Source organism: Boleophthalmus pectinirostris, unplaced genomic scaffold (genome assembly GCF_026225935.1).
Source record: "Boleophthalmus pectinirostris isolate CB_2022bp ecotype Guang Dong unplaced genomic scaffold, ASM2622593v1 HiC_scaffold_2, whole genome shotgun sequence".
Taxonomy (NCBI): Eukaryota; Metazoa; Chordata; class Actinopteri; order Gobiiformes; family Gobiidae; genus Boleophthalmus; species Boleophthalmus pectinirostris.
This window is the reverse complement of record NW_026571152.1, coordinates 41,185,406-41,200,640: the sequence shown is the minus strand read 5'-3', so window position 1 is coordinate 41,200,640 and position 15,235 is coordinate 41,185,406. Positions and strand designations below refer to the sequence as shown.

The window sequence follows — 15,235 nt, the reverse complement described above, 5'->3', positions numbered from 1 at the left end:
GCCCTCTGTCTTTACCCTTTATTTACCCTCTTCCTCTTCTCCATCCTCTCTCCTCTCTCTCTTCCCCGGGCTGATCCTGGAGCAGATCCTGATCCTGATCCTGGAGTCTGACTCTGAGTCTGAGTCTGAGCTCGGGATCCACCTGCAGTGCGGCTCCTCTCCGGCTCCGGCTCCTCTCCTGCTCCTCCTGCACACATTTTACCTTTTTTAACTGCACCAAACCGACACCTCACCTCCTTCACCTGAATGTTTTAACCCCGGAAAAAAAAGCCACAGCTGCCTGAAACATGGAGCAAAAACGCGACAAGAGCCACGGTGAGTCCCGATCTGCTGCTGTTGCTATGCTAGCGGCTATGTTAGCACCGCACCAAACTCAGACTTACCGCGGACTTAATTCACAAAAACACCGCGTTATTAAATAGAAAAATATACTTAAATTTACCAAAACGCGTCATGAATAATTAAATGTAAAAACGCGCAAAGATAGAAACATGTTGCTGCTTGTAGTTCGCCGCGGTCGCCCCCTGCCGGGCTAACAGCGAACTGCACCCAGTGGATTTATTTTTATTTTTGTTTGTTTTAATTCATATTTTGTCACTTATAAACAATGTTAGGAAGGTTTTTTTTTTTTTTTGTTTTTTTTTAATGTATTCCTTTACAGATTACAGATTACATACCTCAAAATGTAGTTTGTAACGGAATTCATTAAATTACTTAGTAAGTGAGTAATGTAATCTGAATACTTTGGGTTATTTGATATTGTCGTGCTTTTTAAAACTACATGAATGTTTAGTCCTGGTTTAGACCTGGTTTAGACCTGGTTTAGTTCTGGTTTTAGTCCTGGTTTAGACCTGGTTTTAGACCTGGTTTAGACCTGGTTTAGACCTCCTTTAGACCTGGTTTTAGTCCTGGTTTAGTCCTGGTTTAGTGGTTTAGTCCTGGTTTTTAGTCCTGGTTCAGTCCTGGTTTAGTCCTGGTTTAGCCCAAAATGTAAAAACAGGAAAATACCACCATGTAATCCATTTATTTCAACAAAGTAACTGTAATCCAATTACCACTCACTGAAACAGTAACTGTAACTGAATAATTACTCCAGTACATGTAATCTGTTACTCCCCAACACTGATTATAAATACAGACTCTAGGGTGACAAGATTTTCACATTTTAAAACTGGGACAGACCCGGTTTTGGATGTTTGGTGTAAATAAAATAGAGAAAATAGTTTGTAAAATTGTGCATTTTCGTGTCAGAATCTGAGGAACTTCTGATGCTGCATTTTTTATTTTTATTTTTTTTTGCTTTATGGTCATTCCCAAGCACAGATTTTTTTTGTATTTTGGCAAAGCAAATAATAATTTATGCTCCTCTTTACAGTTGGTGGGGATTAGATTATTCAAAAGTTGTGATTGTCTTGTTTTAGTCCTGGTTTAGACCTGATGTAGTCCTGGTTTAGTCTTAGTTTATCCACGATCTCGTCCTTTCAGTCATTACCCAGAGCTCATGACCAGAGGTGAGGGGAGGAACGAAGACTGTAAATCGAGAGCTTTGCATTTGGACTCAGCTCCTCTTCACCACAACGGTCCGATACAGCGACCGCATCACTGCAGACGCTGCACCTGTCCACCTGTCAATCTCACGCTCCATCCTCCCCTCACTCGAGAACAAAACCCCGAGAAATTTGAACTCCTCCACTTGAGGCAGTGGACGAGTCTTTCCCATCCGGAGAGGGAAAGACTCCTTTTTCTGGTCGAGAACCACAGCCTCGGACTTGGAAGAGCTGATCCTCATCCCAGCCGCTTCACACTCAGCTGCAAACATTAAAAAAATTTAAAAACACAGCGGAGCATTTGCTGTATTACCACGTGACATCACAAGGTGGAACAGAGTGTTTTCTGTTTGTTTTGAGAGAAAAACTGAACCTAAATATGTGTGAAAGAAACAAAACACAACTCCAGGTCTGTTTGTGATGAGGAAACGACATTAGAAATCAAAATAAATCAGAAAATAGCACGGTATGTACCTTTTAAAACACATACAGTTGTACCCAGGTTGGTTTGGTTTTACTGATGAATGAAACACGTAATGCCAGAAATAGCTCTCCTCATCCTCCTCTCTTCATCCGTTTGAGCCGTGATCCTCTCCAGATGTGACAGCACTGCCACAGCTTATATATTCACTATCAGAAGATTATTGTTCATATTTATTTATTTATTTATTATTATTTTTCTTTATGGCAACCCCAAAACACACTTACACATACATCATACAAGAATGTACATACATATACATTTTGACATTTTTCATTATATTATTCTATTAAAAAAAATAAACAGAAAACAAAAGATATAAGGGAACAGATAGGTTATAAATAAAACTAAGGCTGTTCACAAAAAAAGGAAAGAAAAAGAAATCTGAATAGAAGAGGTGTATATGTACATAGATATGTAAAAGATATAACCCTCCTAATTTTTTATTATTTTTTTTATGATAATATTAATGTAAAACAATATTATTATTATTATTGTTGTTATTATTGCATTTTTTTGTATTCTTTGTATTATTATTATTATTTGTATTTTATTTATTTTATTTTATTGTGCATATATGGGTTTAGATTATGATTTGTATAGAAAATGTTTATCTTAAAGCTTAAAAAAGTATAAAAAAAAAAAAAAAAAGAAAATATTTAAATGTAAATTTGACTGTACAGCTCTAAAATGTAGAAACACACAACCACCCACCTCTTTTTTATATTTATTTATTTATTTATTTTTTGTTTGGTATTTTTTGTTTGTTTTTTTGTATGTATGTTAGTCTTATATTTGTTTTATTTTATTTTATTTTTTTGTATATATATTAGTCTTATATTTCGTTATTTATTATGTTTATCTTGTTATTAATGTGCTGGGTATTCCTTCCCTCTAAAATGACAAAAATTATTTTAAAAAAAGATAAATAGAAAAATATGATTATCTTTTTTTTTTTTTTTTTTTTTTTTTTTTTACTTTGAGGATCTTCATCACCTTTCGATTTCATCCATTTTTTTTCATCTTTTGATTTTACCTGATTCTTGTTGTGGGCTGTCTTGGCTGATCTTCATCGCGTGGCTCGGGATACCTCTGGATGGAAAACAGGTTGTGGTCCTCTAGTATAAAAGGACCATGTGTTTCCTATAGGGGATCCACTCTCAGCCTCCAAACTATGCACTGGAGAGGAGAATCCTAGTCACCTCGGATTCAGGAAGCAGTGTTTTTCGTCTTGGAACACTGACCAGCTCTTCTCCATCGGAGGGTTCATGAGTTTGCCCAACCAGTCCACATGTTTTTGTGGATCTGGAGAAGCATTTCGACCGTTGTCCCTCGTGGTGTCCTGTGGGGGTGCTCTGGGAGTATGGGTCCGGGGCCTTTGCTAAGGTGTCCGGTCCCTGTATGACCGGAGCGGAGCTGTCGCATTGCGGCAGTAAGTCGACCTGTTCCCGGTGCATGTTGGACTCCGCCAGGGCTGCCCTTTGTCACCGGTTCTGTTCATTGTATTATGGACAGAATTTCTAGGCGCAGTCAGGCCGGAGGGGGTCCGGTTGGGGACCACAGGATTTTCATCTCTGCTGTTTGCGGACGATGTTTCCTGTTGGCTTCATCGAACCAGGACCTGCAATGTGCACTGGGGCGGTTTGCAGCGAGTGTGAGCGGCTGGATGATCTTTCCAAGTCCGAGGCCATGGTTCTCGACCGAAAAAAGGTGGCTTGCCCTCTCCGGTGGGGTGGGGAGTCTTTGCCTCAAGTGAGGAGTTCAAGTATTCGGGGTCTTGTTCACGAGTGAGAAGGACGGAACGTGAGATTGACAGGCGATCGGTGCAGCTTCGGCGTGATGCGGTCGCTGTATCGGACCGTTGTGGTGAAGAGGGAGCTGATCGAAAGGCGAAGCTCCGTTTACGGTCAGTCTTCCTACTCTCACCTATGGTCATGAGCTCTGGGTAGTGACCGAAAGACGAGATCGTGGATACAAGCGCTCGAAATGAGTTCCCTCCGCAGGTGGTGGGCGCTCCCTTAGAGATAGGGGAGGAGCTCAGTCACACGGGGAGCTCGGAGTAGAGCCGCTGCTCCTCCACGTCGAGAGGAGCCAGTGAGGTGGCTCGGGCATCTGTTCCGGATGCCTCCTGGGCGCCTCCCTCGGGAGGTGTTCGGGCATGTCCCCCGGGAGGAGGCCCCGGGGAAGACCCAGGACCGCTGGAGGGACTATTCTCTCGGCTGGCCTGGAACGCCTCGGGTCCCCCTGGGAGGAGTGTTAAGAAGTCTAGCTGCTCCCCGCGACCCGGCCCGGATAATTTAATGAACAATTATCTTTTTTCTATCTTCTTTTTTTCTATTTTTTATATATATCTTTGCTCAGTCCATCCTCCACTCCACAAACAAACCTTCCAGCGCTTTCTGACTCACTCTGACTGTTGCATTTTAATGAACTCGGACTTCGCGGTCGGATGCAATATTGAATTTGTCCGTATATTATGCTCCGACCTACTTTCTATTCTTATATTTTCAGAAGGAGACCAGGAGAGGATCTCGCCGGTGCTCCTCAAGTCACGCACGGGAGAATTTGACCTGGAATCAATACTTTTTCTAAAACTGAGAAATCTGGGTGAGCTGCAATACATGTTATTTGTTTTAATGTAATTTTAAAAGCTATTGATACTTTTTTAGTCGCATTCTCTGGGGGTGTGACGCTAACTCAGTGTTTGGAGTAACGTGTTATAAAAGTAACAAATTACTGTAATGTGTTGCTTTTTGCTGTAACGCAATAATGTGGCGTTACAGGGAAAAATGAATATTTTACTCGGTACAAATGTGAGTATCGCGTGTCACGATGCATTTTTAACCTGGATTGAAGTGGTGGATTTTTCTTCAAACAAATTCGCTAAAATCACCACGATATCGGCAGATATCCGTCAGGTGACCGCGGGCAAAAGGACCGACGCAGAACTCCACAATCCACGAGGGCGAAGAGCAGCCAACGCCCGATCGAGCTTTGCGGAAACCCTGTCTGCAAAGCGCTTCCAAGTTCTAGTCCAAGATTAGTCCTAGTTTGGTCCTGGTTTAGACCTGGTTTAGTCCTGGTTTAGTCCTGGTTCAGTTCCGGTTTAGTCCTCGGTTCAGTCCTCGGTTTAGTCCTCGGTTCAGTCCTGGTTCAGTCCTGGTTCAGCTCTGGTTTAGTCCTGGTTCAGTCCTCGGTTCAGTCGTGGTTTAGTCCTGGTTTAGACGTGGTTTAGTCCTGGTTTAGTCCTGGTTTAGACCTGGGTCATTTCTGGTTTAGACGTGGTTTAGTCCTGGTTCAGTCCTGGTTTAGTCCTCGGTTTAGTCCTGGTTTAGTCCTGGTTTAGTCCTGATTTAGTCCTGGTTCAGTTCTGGTTCAGTCCTTGTTCAGTCCTCAGTTTAGTCCTGGTTTATTCCTGGTTTAGTCCTGGTTTAGTCCTGGTTCAGCTCTGGTTTAGTCCTGGTTCAGTCCTCAGTCCAGTCCTGGTTTAGTCCTCAGTCCAGTCCTGGTTTAGACGTGGTTTAGTCCTGGTTCAGTCCTGGTTTAGTCCTGGTTCAGTCCTGGTTCAGTCCTGGTTTAGTCCTCGGATCAGTCCTGGTTTAGTCCTGGTTCAGTTCTGGTTTAGTCCTCGGTTCAGTCCTGGTTTAGTCCTCGGTTCAGTCCTGGTTTAGTCCTGGTTCAGTTCTGGTTTAGTCTTCGGTTCAGTCCTGGTTTAGTCCTGGTTCAGTCCTCGATTCAGTCCTGATTTAGTCCAGGTTCAGTCCTTGGTTCAGTCCTGGTTCAGTCCTGGTTTAGTCCTGGTTTAGTCCTGGTTCAGTCCTGGTTTAGTCCTGGTTCAGTTCTGGTTTAGTCCTGGTTCAGTCCTGGTTCAGTCCATATTCAGTCCATATTCGGCGCAAAACTTCATCATCTTCGCAGTTATTTTGGTGAGAGTAATATAAAAGTGCTGCAATAGTCGTGTCATATTTTACATTTTAAACACAGTAATATTGTAATGTAACGAATTACTCTGAAATGACAGTAATGAGTAATAAATAACTCATTACAGTTTTAAAGTAACTTGCCCAACAGTGCGCTAACTGGAGGCTCTGCTCTGTCTGAACCTCTGTTAGACTTTAATCTGATCTTTATTTTAACACAATCTGAAAAACCGGAAAAAGCAGATTTAGTTGGAACTACAGCAGGCAAAATGCTCTGTAAAGCATCTATAAGTGTCCAGAAAAGTGCTTTATAAAACTGATGCACTATTATTATTATTTATTTAGATGATTTGTGCTCTTAAACAAGCATTCATTAATCGTTTTTCAGTTAATCAAACACCCGAGCAGGACCCTGAACGCTCGTACTGATCACAGACTTCTTAAAATGTGCTGTTTAAATCAATTTTATATTATTTCTTGATTTTTTTTTAGAAAATATTAAGACTTGACTGTGTTTGCTGAACGTTCCACCAAAGAGGTACATGTAGAATCTGTGTGTCATTTGTTCATTCGTTTTTCAATATAAAACCAAAAATAAGAAAAAGAAATAACAACTGTTTTCTTCATTATGATTCGTTTTTTCAGTTTTCGATTTTGTGTTTAAATGAAAAATGGAAAACACGAATAACGACCGTTTCCCGTGCTGGATTTTTGCGCTGCATACGGACTGAACCAGAACTGATCCAGGTCCAGGATCAGAGCGGGACCAGAGCAGACTCCGAGCCTCCGCGGGGTCCGAGCCTCAGCTTCGAGCTCTGGCCCTGCCGTGGGCTCTGAGCCTCCGGTCTGGTCCCGGTCTGATCTCGGTCTCAGTCCCGGTCTAGTCTCAGTCTGGTCCCGGTCTGATCTCGTCTCAGTCCCGGTCTAGTCTCAGTCTGCGTCCCGGTCTGATCTCGGTCTCAGTCCCGGTCTGGTCTCAGTCTGGTCTCTGATCTCGGTCTCAGTCCCGGTCTGGTCTCAGTCTGGTCTCGTCTCTCAGTCTGTCTCGCTCTCTGGTCTCGCTCTGGTCCCGGTCTGGTCCCAGTCTGGTCTCAGTCTGGTCTCGCTCTCAGTCCCGCTCTTGTCCGCTCTTGTCCAGTCTCAGTCTGGTCTCAGTCTGGTCTCAGTCTGGTCTCAGTCTGGTCTCGCTCTGTCTCGCTCTGGTCTCGCTCTCAGTCCCGGTGGTCCCGGTCTGGTCCCGGTCTGGTCCCGGTCTGTCTCGGTCTGGTCTCGGTCTGGTCTCGGTCTCGGTCTGGTCTCGCTCTCAGTCCCGGTCTGGTCCCGGTCTGGTCTCAGTCTGGTCTCGCTCTCAGTCCCGCTCTTGTCTCTGTCTGGTCTCAGTCTCAGTCTTCAGTCTCAGTCTCAGTCTGGTCTCAGTCTGGTCTCGCACTCGGTCCCGGTCTGGTCCCGGTCTGGTGCCGGTCTGGTGTCGGTCTGGTGTCGGTCTGGTGCCGGTCTGGTCTCAGTCTGGTCTCCGCTCTCAGTCCTGCTCTTGTCCCGGTCTGGTCCCAGTCTGGTCCCAGTCTGGTCCGGTCTGGTCTCAGTCTGGTCTCAGTCTGGTCTCGCTCTCAGTCCTGCTCTTGTCCCAGTCTGGTCCCAGTCTGGTCCCAGTCTGGTCCCAGTCTGGTCCCAGTCTGGTCCCAGTCTGGTCCCAGTCTGGTCCCAGTCTGGTCTCGCTCTCCGTCCTGCTCTGGTCCCGGTTTGGTCCCGGCCTGGTCTCAGTCTCGGTCTGGTCCCGGACCTGGATCAGTCCTGGTTCAGTCTGTATGCAGCGCAAAAGTCCGGCATCGCAGTCACAGAAGTCACGTAAACGGGAAACGGCCGTTATCTATTTTTTCCATTTTTCATTTAAACACAGAATCGAAAACTGAAAAAAACGAATCATTATCTGTTTTTTTCATTTTGGTTTTGGAGACAAATAATGAAGAAAACAGTTCTTATTTTTTTCATTTTCTTATTTTTGGTTTTATACTGAAAAACGAATGAAAGAACGACACACAGATTATGTAGAACACCCCCAGTGCGATCTGTTAACTTGTACGTTCATTTATCTGACAGGGATACATGATCTCGGCTGCATCGGGGAGTGCATTAATCTGGAGCGACTGGACCTGTCTGGAAATAACATCACAAGTTTAGCTCCGTTGGCGTCGCTTCGGCTTCTGTCCGTTCTGAACCTGTGTGCGAACAGGATTTCCAACGTAGGTCAGTGATTTCTGTGTTTTATTTTACCCCAGATTCATAGAGTTCGGTGCTTTGTTTGTTGATTCTGTAAAAGTCTGTGCTGTTTCTCAGTCCTCTGTGTTACTCTGACAGACCATGTGTTTCTTACTACAAAGTTTACTGAAAGCTACACATATTAAAAAAAAAAATTAGACTGATGTAATTTGCCATCAGAGTCCTGCACGGGTCCATTTAAACCAAGCATGTCCAAACTATGGCCCGGGGGCTAAATGCGGCCCTCAGACAAATCTTTCTTGGCCCTCAGACTTCCAGGTGATTTGGCCCAAATGACCTCGCATCAATTAAAACATATTTTTTTACTGCAACTTTTTTCTCGATACAGTGCGCTTTCGATTCGATATGATATATTTCAGATCGATTCGATACAGTTCAGTAAAAAATAAAGTTTAAATCATGGCTGTGATACTAAAAGTCTTTGTTAAACCACTTCTTGTGCAACATTCATATGAAACACAAACGTTTTAATCATCAAAACAGAGTCAAAATGTCAAATGTGTCACATAAATGAGTTTCCTTTCACTCCACAAGCAACAAAACTGTAGCACTGTAACAAAATAATTTAGTAAACCATGTAAAAATACTCTTGGTGATATATCGATACAGTAGCCCACGATATCGATACTGTGTCATCACATTAAACGATATGATATATCGATATTCCGATATTTTTGCACACCCCTATTAAGGACTGATGGTTCATTCTAAAGTGTTAAACATGCACATATTTCAATTATTCCCTGTCCTGAGCACCAGTCTACAGCCCTCGATCAGCCTCTGCTTCGTCTGTGTTTAGATATGTGGCCCTTGATGAAAAAAGTTTGGACACCCCTGATTTAAACGGTTTCACTGTCTTCAGTACAAACACAAATTCACTGACAAAACCCGACTGTCGTCACTTTACAGACTTTATTTACTGAGCAGAATGTAGTTTGTACCGTAATCCATTAAATTACTTCTAGTGAGTAATGTAATCTGAATACTTTGGATTACTTGATTTTCTGTAAAGAAACAAAGAAGAGGAAATCGTAACATAAGATGTTTTATCTGATAAAAGAAAATAAAAAGTCCAGACTTTACTGAACCAAATTAAAAATATTATTGATAGAAGAAGAAACACGTCCACACAGCAGGATTTAGTCCTGGTTTAGACCTGGTTTAGATCTGGTTTAGTCCTGGTTTCGTCCTGGTTTAGTCTTGATTTTAGACCTGGTTTAGACCTGGTTTAGATCTAGTTTTGACTTGATTTTAGTCCTGGTTTAGACCTGGTTTAGTTTCTGGCAGTGAGTGAAATTACTGAAAAAAAAAAAAGGGGGATTTAGCCCAAAATGTGAAAACAGGAAAATCCCGCCGTTGTAATCCATTTATTTCAACAAAGTAACTGTAATCCAATTACCACTCATTGAAACAGTAACTGTAACTGAATACAGTTACTCATAATTTGTACTCTGATTACATAACTCCGGTACATGTAATCTGTTACTCCACAACACTGATTGCCACTGATGACAAATTAAGCAAAATAAATGTTCTTTTCTACTCACAGATCCTCTGCGCAACTGTGAATCTTTACAGAACTTGAACTTGGCTGGTAATGTTATAAACAGGTACAGTAGAGTGAGATTGTGATGATAAAATAATATAAAAAAATATACTGTGTGTGTTATCTATGCTTTTATTTTGATTTGTTTTGTTTTTTTCAGCTTTGAATGCCTTTACGCCCTTCAGTCTCTGAGAAAACTTGAAAATATTCGCCTTAAAGACAACACGTACAATTATTCCAACCCAGGTACTTCAACATTCTCGTCAGAGTTAAATAATAAAAGACGTATTTATTTTCTGTATTTTCACTCACAAACTTTTCTCCAGTGTGTCGAAGCACTGCGTACAGAGCTCACGTTTTAGAAATGTTTCCCAACATCAAGGTTCTCGATGGTACGTGACAAATGAGTCCTTGTCTTTTGTCTTGTCGTTCTTTGTTAATATTCTGTTTTTTAGAGCTGTATTTTTGTTGTTTTGTTTCCAGGTGAGCGAGTTGTCGGCCGGGGGAGTGATCTGTACCAGTTGTGTAAAGATATTGATGATACGATTAAAGGTGCAGAATCTCTTTATGAATGCTCAGTGTTTGGAAGGTGACTTTTAAAATGTAATCCCCTACAGATTACAGATTACATACCCCAAAATGTAGTTTGTAACGTAATCCATTAAATTACTTAAAGTGAGTAATGTAATCTGAATACTTTGGATTACTTGATTTGCTGTAGAGAAGCAAAGACGAGGAAATCGTAACATAAGATGTTTTGTCTGATAAAAGAAAATAAAAAGCCCAGACTTTACTGAACCAAATTAAAAATATTATTGATAGAAGAAGAAACATGTCCACACAGCATGATTTAGTCCTGTTAAATCCTGTTTTAGACCTGGTTTAGATCTAGTTTAGACCTGGTTTTAGGCTTGATTTAGATCTATTTTAGATCTGGTTTTAGTCCTGGTTTAGATCTAGTTTAGACCTGTTTTTAGACCTGGTTTAGACCTGGTTTAGACCTGGTTTTAGATCCTGGTTTAGACCTGGTTTTAGACCTGGTTTAGATCTAATTTAGACCTGTTTTAGTCCTGGTTTAGACCTGGTTTTAGTCCTGGTTTAGACTTGGTTTTAGTCCTGGTTTAATCCTGGTTTAGACCTGGTTGTAGATCTGATTTAGTGTCCGGCAATGAGTGGAATTACCGAAAAGAAAAAAAAAAAGGGATACAGCCCAAAATGCCAAAATGTGAAAACAGGAAAATCCCTCTGTGTAATCCATTTATTTCAACAAAGTAACTGTAATCCAATTACCACTCACTGAAACAGTAACTGTAACTGAATACAGTTACTCCTAATTTGTACTCTGATTACTCCGGTACATGTAATCTGTTACTCCCCAACACTGTGAAAGGTTTGTATAGATCCTATGTTGTAACAATAACTGTTTATGTTTGTTTTTATAGCTGGTTCATATAAAAACGGGCAGCTGGTGGAGCACTCGGACTGTAAGCCCTGGGTGGAGGATAACTTCTGGGAAATCAAGAGGTCTAATAACGCCATAGTGGACGAAGCCTATAAACAGTTTAACGGTACAGTATTTTTTCTGACTGTTCACCGATTTAAACACATTTATTCATTATTTTTATTCACATAGCATCACTTCTATCACTGTTTAACACTTCAAATGTTTTAAAAGTACATTACATTCACAGTTTCCAAAGTGCTGCACAAATACATAATAATAACAACAATAATTTAAAAAAATGATAAAATAAACTACTAAAATAATCATACTAGTCTTAAAATAATAAAACCAGTAAAATAAAATAAGAGCAAAATCATAGAATAGCAATAAATAATTAAAACCAATAAAAATACATTAAAAATAAATAAAAAAGACCACACAACTCACACGGTGTTAAAAGCAACAAAGAAAAATAAAAATAGCATAAAAATATTCAGGGTTCCCACTATTTTTCAATGACAAAATTTCAAAACTTTTCCATGACTTTTTCATAATTAAAGTGAATTTTTCATGATTTTACGGCACCTACATGTGTAGAACTGATCAGACTTTTAAGGTTAAATATGAAACGTTAACGCTTTCCACTCACCTTATGGTTTGTGTTATAGTTTTTTAACATTCAGAATCCTGTCAGTGCTTTTACTTAAAGGTTGTATGGAGGATTTTTTTTGTTTCAAATTGTCAATGATAGATTATAGAGATGCAGTAGCCTTGTAATTATGATGACCAAAAAAAAGAGAATAAAAATTCATCAACTCTGGACGTGGTGGGGCTAAACATTTGCCAATAGATAACGACACTGCCTCGTTATCTGTGAGCTGACAGGCTGTCAATCAATCTCCCTACGTTTCTAGTGTAACTGACTTGCCTGCGCCGCCGGTACGTGGTTTACGTACGACTGTCACGCAGTCCACAGACGCAAGACGCACAGACGCTGTTTACTCCACCAACGCAACAGTTCTTAGCGGCTTTTTTTGACCTATATCTTCCTCGCAGTTCGCACAAAGTTTGTTGCAATGGCGACAAGAATCCAGGAGCAGTTCGCCGCAAAAGAAAGTCCGTTTTTGAGGTCGCTGAAAGAAGAAGACAAGGGAAAAAGCAGCGAAGCCAAACTAAGGTGATTCTTGAAGATTCATTCCAGCGATGGCGCGACTGAAGCAGACGAAGGGTCTAAAGACTGACGCACTGGTCCACAAATTACTCCTGGACAGGAAACTTCTGCTTATTATGAAAACGTACTTTATTTCCAAGAGCTAGACAAACGTTTTTTCAGGACACGAAAGCGATATCCTATGTCTGAAAACGTAATTTTCAAGGCAAAGAAAGAGTCCGCTTGCTGCTGCGTGTTGTAGCTTAGTTCATTCGCACTGAATCTCCGCGCAACCTTTCTCTGCTCCCTTCCTGCTCCTTCCCTGCTCCGCTCTTCTCCCTGCTCCTCACTTTCTCGTCCGCGAACGAAATGTCCGCACACCTGCTCCCCCCGTTCCTCACTTCTCCGTCTTGCCTAACCAACACTGTAGTTAGTTGTTTACAAGTCATGTGCAGCACCGGCTGTAAACAAACCTGTTTCTGGCGTAAGGAGGAGGAGGGAGGAGGCGTTTCTACGTAGGAGCTGTAGGGGAGGGGTGGTTTCACGCATGCGCAACATTTGAAAAAGGACAAACAGTCGCTGGATTTCTCGTTCCTTGGAAAATCCTCTATACAACCTTTAACAACGCTGGAGTTGTGTGAAAGAAATACTAAAATTCCTTGACTTTTCCAAAACTTTCATCGAATTTACAAAATTCGATGACTTTTCCAGGATTTACATGACCTTGGGAACCCTGAAAATAACAAACAATCCAATAAATTATAATAAATAAATAAAAAGAAATAGAATAAATATAAATAAGAAATTAAATCTAAATAAAAGCTAAAACCAGTTAAAGGAAGGCGAACCAATACATGACATGAAACGCTTCCAGACAGCACAAATAATGAATAAGGCAAAAGGAAAGAACTACTAGAAATATTTTGAAATATTTTATTGAAAGGGGAAGTACTTATAACTTAAGTGGATTACATCTATTTAAAATGTCCACACAACAAAGAAACGTTTTTGTATTTCAGTTTGTGAGGTCATAATTTGGAACTATGAGTGAAAACCTCAAAAAATGCCCACATATGAAAATGTTTAAACAAAGATATAAAGAAATGATTAAAGTAAGTACGTTATGGAAGGAACTTAAGTTAATTCTGGCAGAAGAATGATTATTGTTAAAATGGCTTTGTAATACTTGGTGTAAATATTCTACCTGTGCAGTGACACGGTGGGTGTTTTTTTTTTTTTTTTTAAACGCTTTATTCTTTTTAAAATGTTCGTATTTTTGCTTCTTTTTTTTTGTGTGTGTGTTTTCTGTTCTGGTGGGGAACTCGCATTTTGGTTTGGTTTTTTTTCTCCCAGCTCTGCAGAATAATTGATAATTTGAAAACAATAAAAACATTTTGATTAAAAAAAGAAAAAAATGCTTTGTAAAACATGGTGACAGCAAATAATCACTTGTTTCTCCCCACTCCTTTTCAGAATTATTGATTTGAAGAAGATATTCACGATTGGAAATGTAAAATATTTGCCTTCGAGTTTCTGTTTATAACCGTTTGAACATAATGTCATTTATCAAACATCCAAATATAACTTCTTATCATTATTTAACATTTGTGTTTTTTCCGCAGACGTTCTTCACGAATGCCGACTGCTGAACAACCGAGCCACTCACGTCATCTCTCAGACGGAGCGGTCCATGAGCCTGAAGAAGCAGTCCAAGCAGTACGCCATCTGAGTCCACCAGCTCGTTAAAGAGAATTTAGCTGCTTTAGCTCCATGATCCCGAGTCATGGCTGTTCGTACTGTTGGTTTCAGCTTTACCCTCAAGTGTCAGTGACGCGCGCTCGCCACAGGGCAGCCATTCATCCTCTATGCACTGATCATTTAAGTGAATTTACTGGAGGTGAGCAGCTTAACGTTTTCCACCTTTAACTAATCGATGAATCAAGAATCTCGGACTTCTGATCATTGCGCAATCCATACTGCGAAGGATTTTCCGAAAAAGTGAGCATCAAATCGTCATGTTTGATTTCCCAGTGTCAAAGTCGATCTTTTCAAGTCTTTTGAACCATATCTCTTTTGTTTCTGGTTCTGATATTGTCATATTTTAGTTTTGGGATTCGGACGTCGTTAATTGTTGTGGTTGTTGGATCCTAACAGCGGGAAACAGCGCGAGAAATCTGTTTCCGAATTCCATAAATGCAAAAGTGAATCAGATGTGTGTGACTCAAACCTCTGTTCAAACTGTTTCTCTTCCCAACGGAATTGAAAAATAGTAAAAGGTGAAGGTGATGGGCACGATTGATCCACAGGAAGAAACCAAAAAGGAAACATTTGTCTGCCTAAATCATCCCGAAGTTTACAGAGAACATTTTGTATGTGGAGCGACAACAAAACAAAATCCCGATCTCTCGCTCAATCTCAGTTACGAATTTTAAAAGTCAACGTCAAAGCGAAAGGCTCCAACTGTTCACCAAGAAACACCTTCCACTGCAAAGAGACCAAGATGTGATGTTTCTGTAAAACCACAAGAACAAGAAAGTGCAGCTCAGTCTGTTTGTCTTCTGCTCCTCTCCATTAACAAACGGGATCCGCTTTGATGTCGCTCCACATATAAAATGTTCTCTGCAAACTCGGGATGATTTCTTAGGCAGACAAATGTTTCCTTTTGTTTCTTCCTGTGGATCAATTCTGCCCATCACCTTCACCTTTCACTATTTTTCAATTCCGTTGGGAAGAGAAACAGTTTGAACAGAGGTCTGAGTCACACACATCTGATTCACTTTTGCATTTATGAAGTTCACAAACACATTTCTCGAGTCGTTTTCCACTGTTAGGATCCAACAACCACATGATTACGATGTCCGAATCCCAAA

The 15,235-nt window shown here is 40.8% G+C and overlaps 1 protein-coding gene across 1 annotated transcript; it reads left to right on the top strand.

Moving 5' to 3' along the window:
* Nucleotides 1-82: 82 nt before the first annotated feature.
* Nucleotides 83-14,286, top strand: lrrc61 (leucine rich repeat containing 61). Its single transcript, XM_020933038.2, has 9 exons — nt 83-315; nt 4,540-4,635; nt 8,046-8,192; nt 9,775-9,835; nt 9,932-10,017; nt 10,098-10,163; nt 10,255-10,323; nt 11,214-11,339; nt 13,988-14,286. Exons 1-9 carry the CDS (start codon nt 288-290, stop codon nt 14,092-14,094), a joined length of 786 nt encoding a protein of 261 aa, XP_020788697.2. The 5' UTR covers nt 83-287; the 3' UTR covers nt 14,095-14,286.
* The last annotated feature ends 949 nt before the right edge of the window (nt 14,287-15,235 follow it).

Excerpts from the sequence above, each read along its gene's own strand:
- lrrc61 (XM_020933038.2), top strand. The coding sequence starts at position 288 with ATGGAGCAAAAACGCGACAAGAGCCACG. Across the intron at positions 10,164-10,254 it reads CAACATCAAGGTTCTCGATG|GTGAGCGAGTTGTCGGCCGG; the intron begins GTACGTGACAAA and ends TTTTGTTTCCAG. Across the intron at positions 10,324-11,213 it reads TATTGATGATACGATTAAAG|CTGGTTCATATAAAAACGGG; the intron begins GTGCAGAATCTC and ends TTGTTTTTATAG.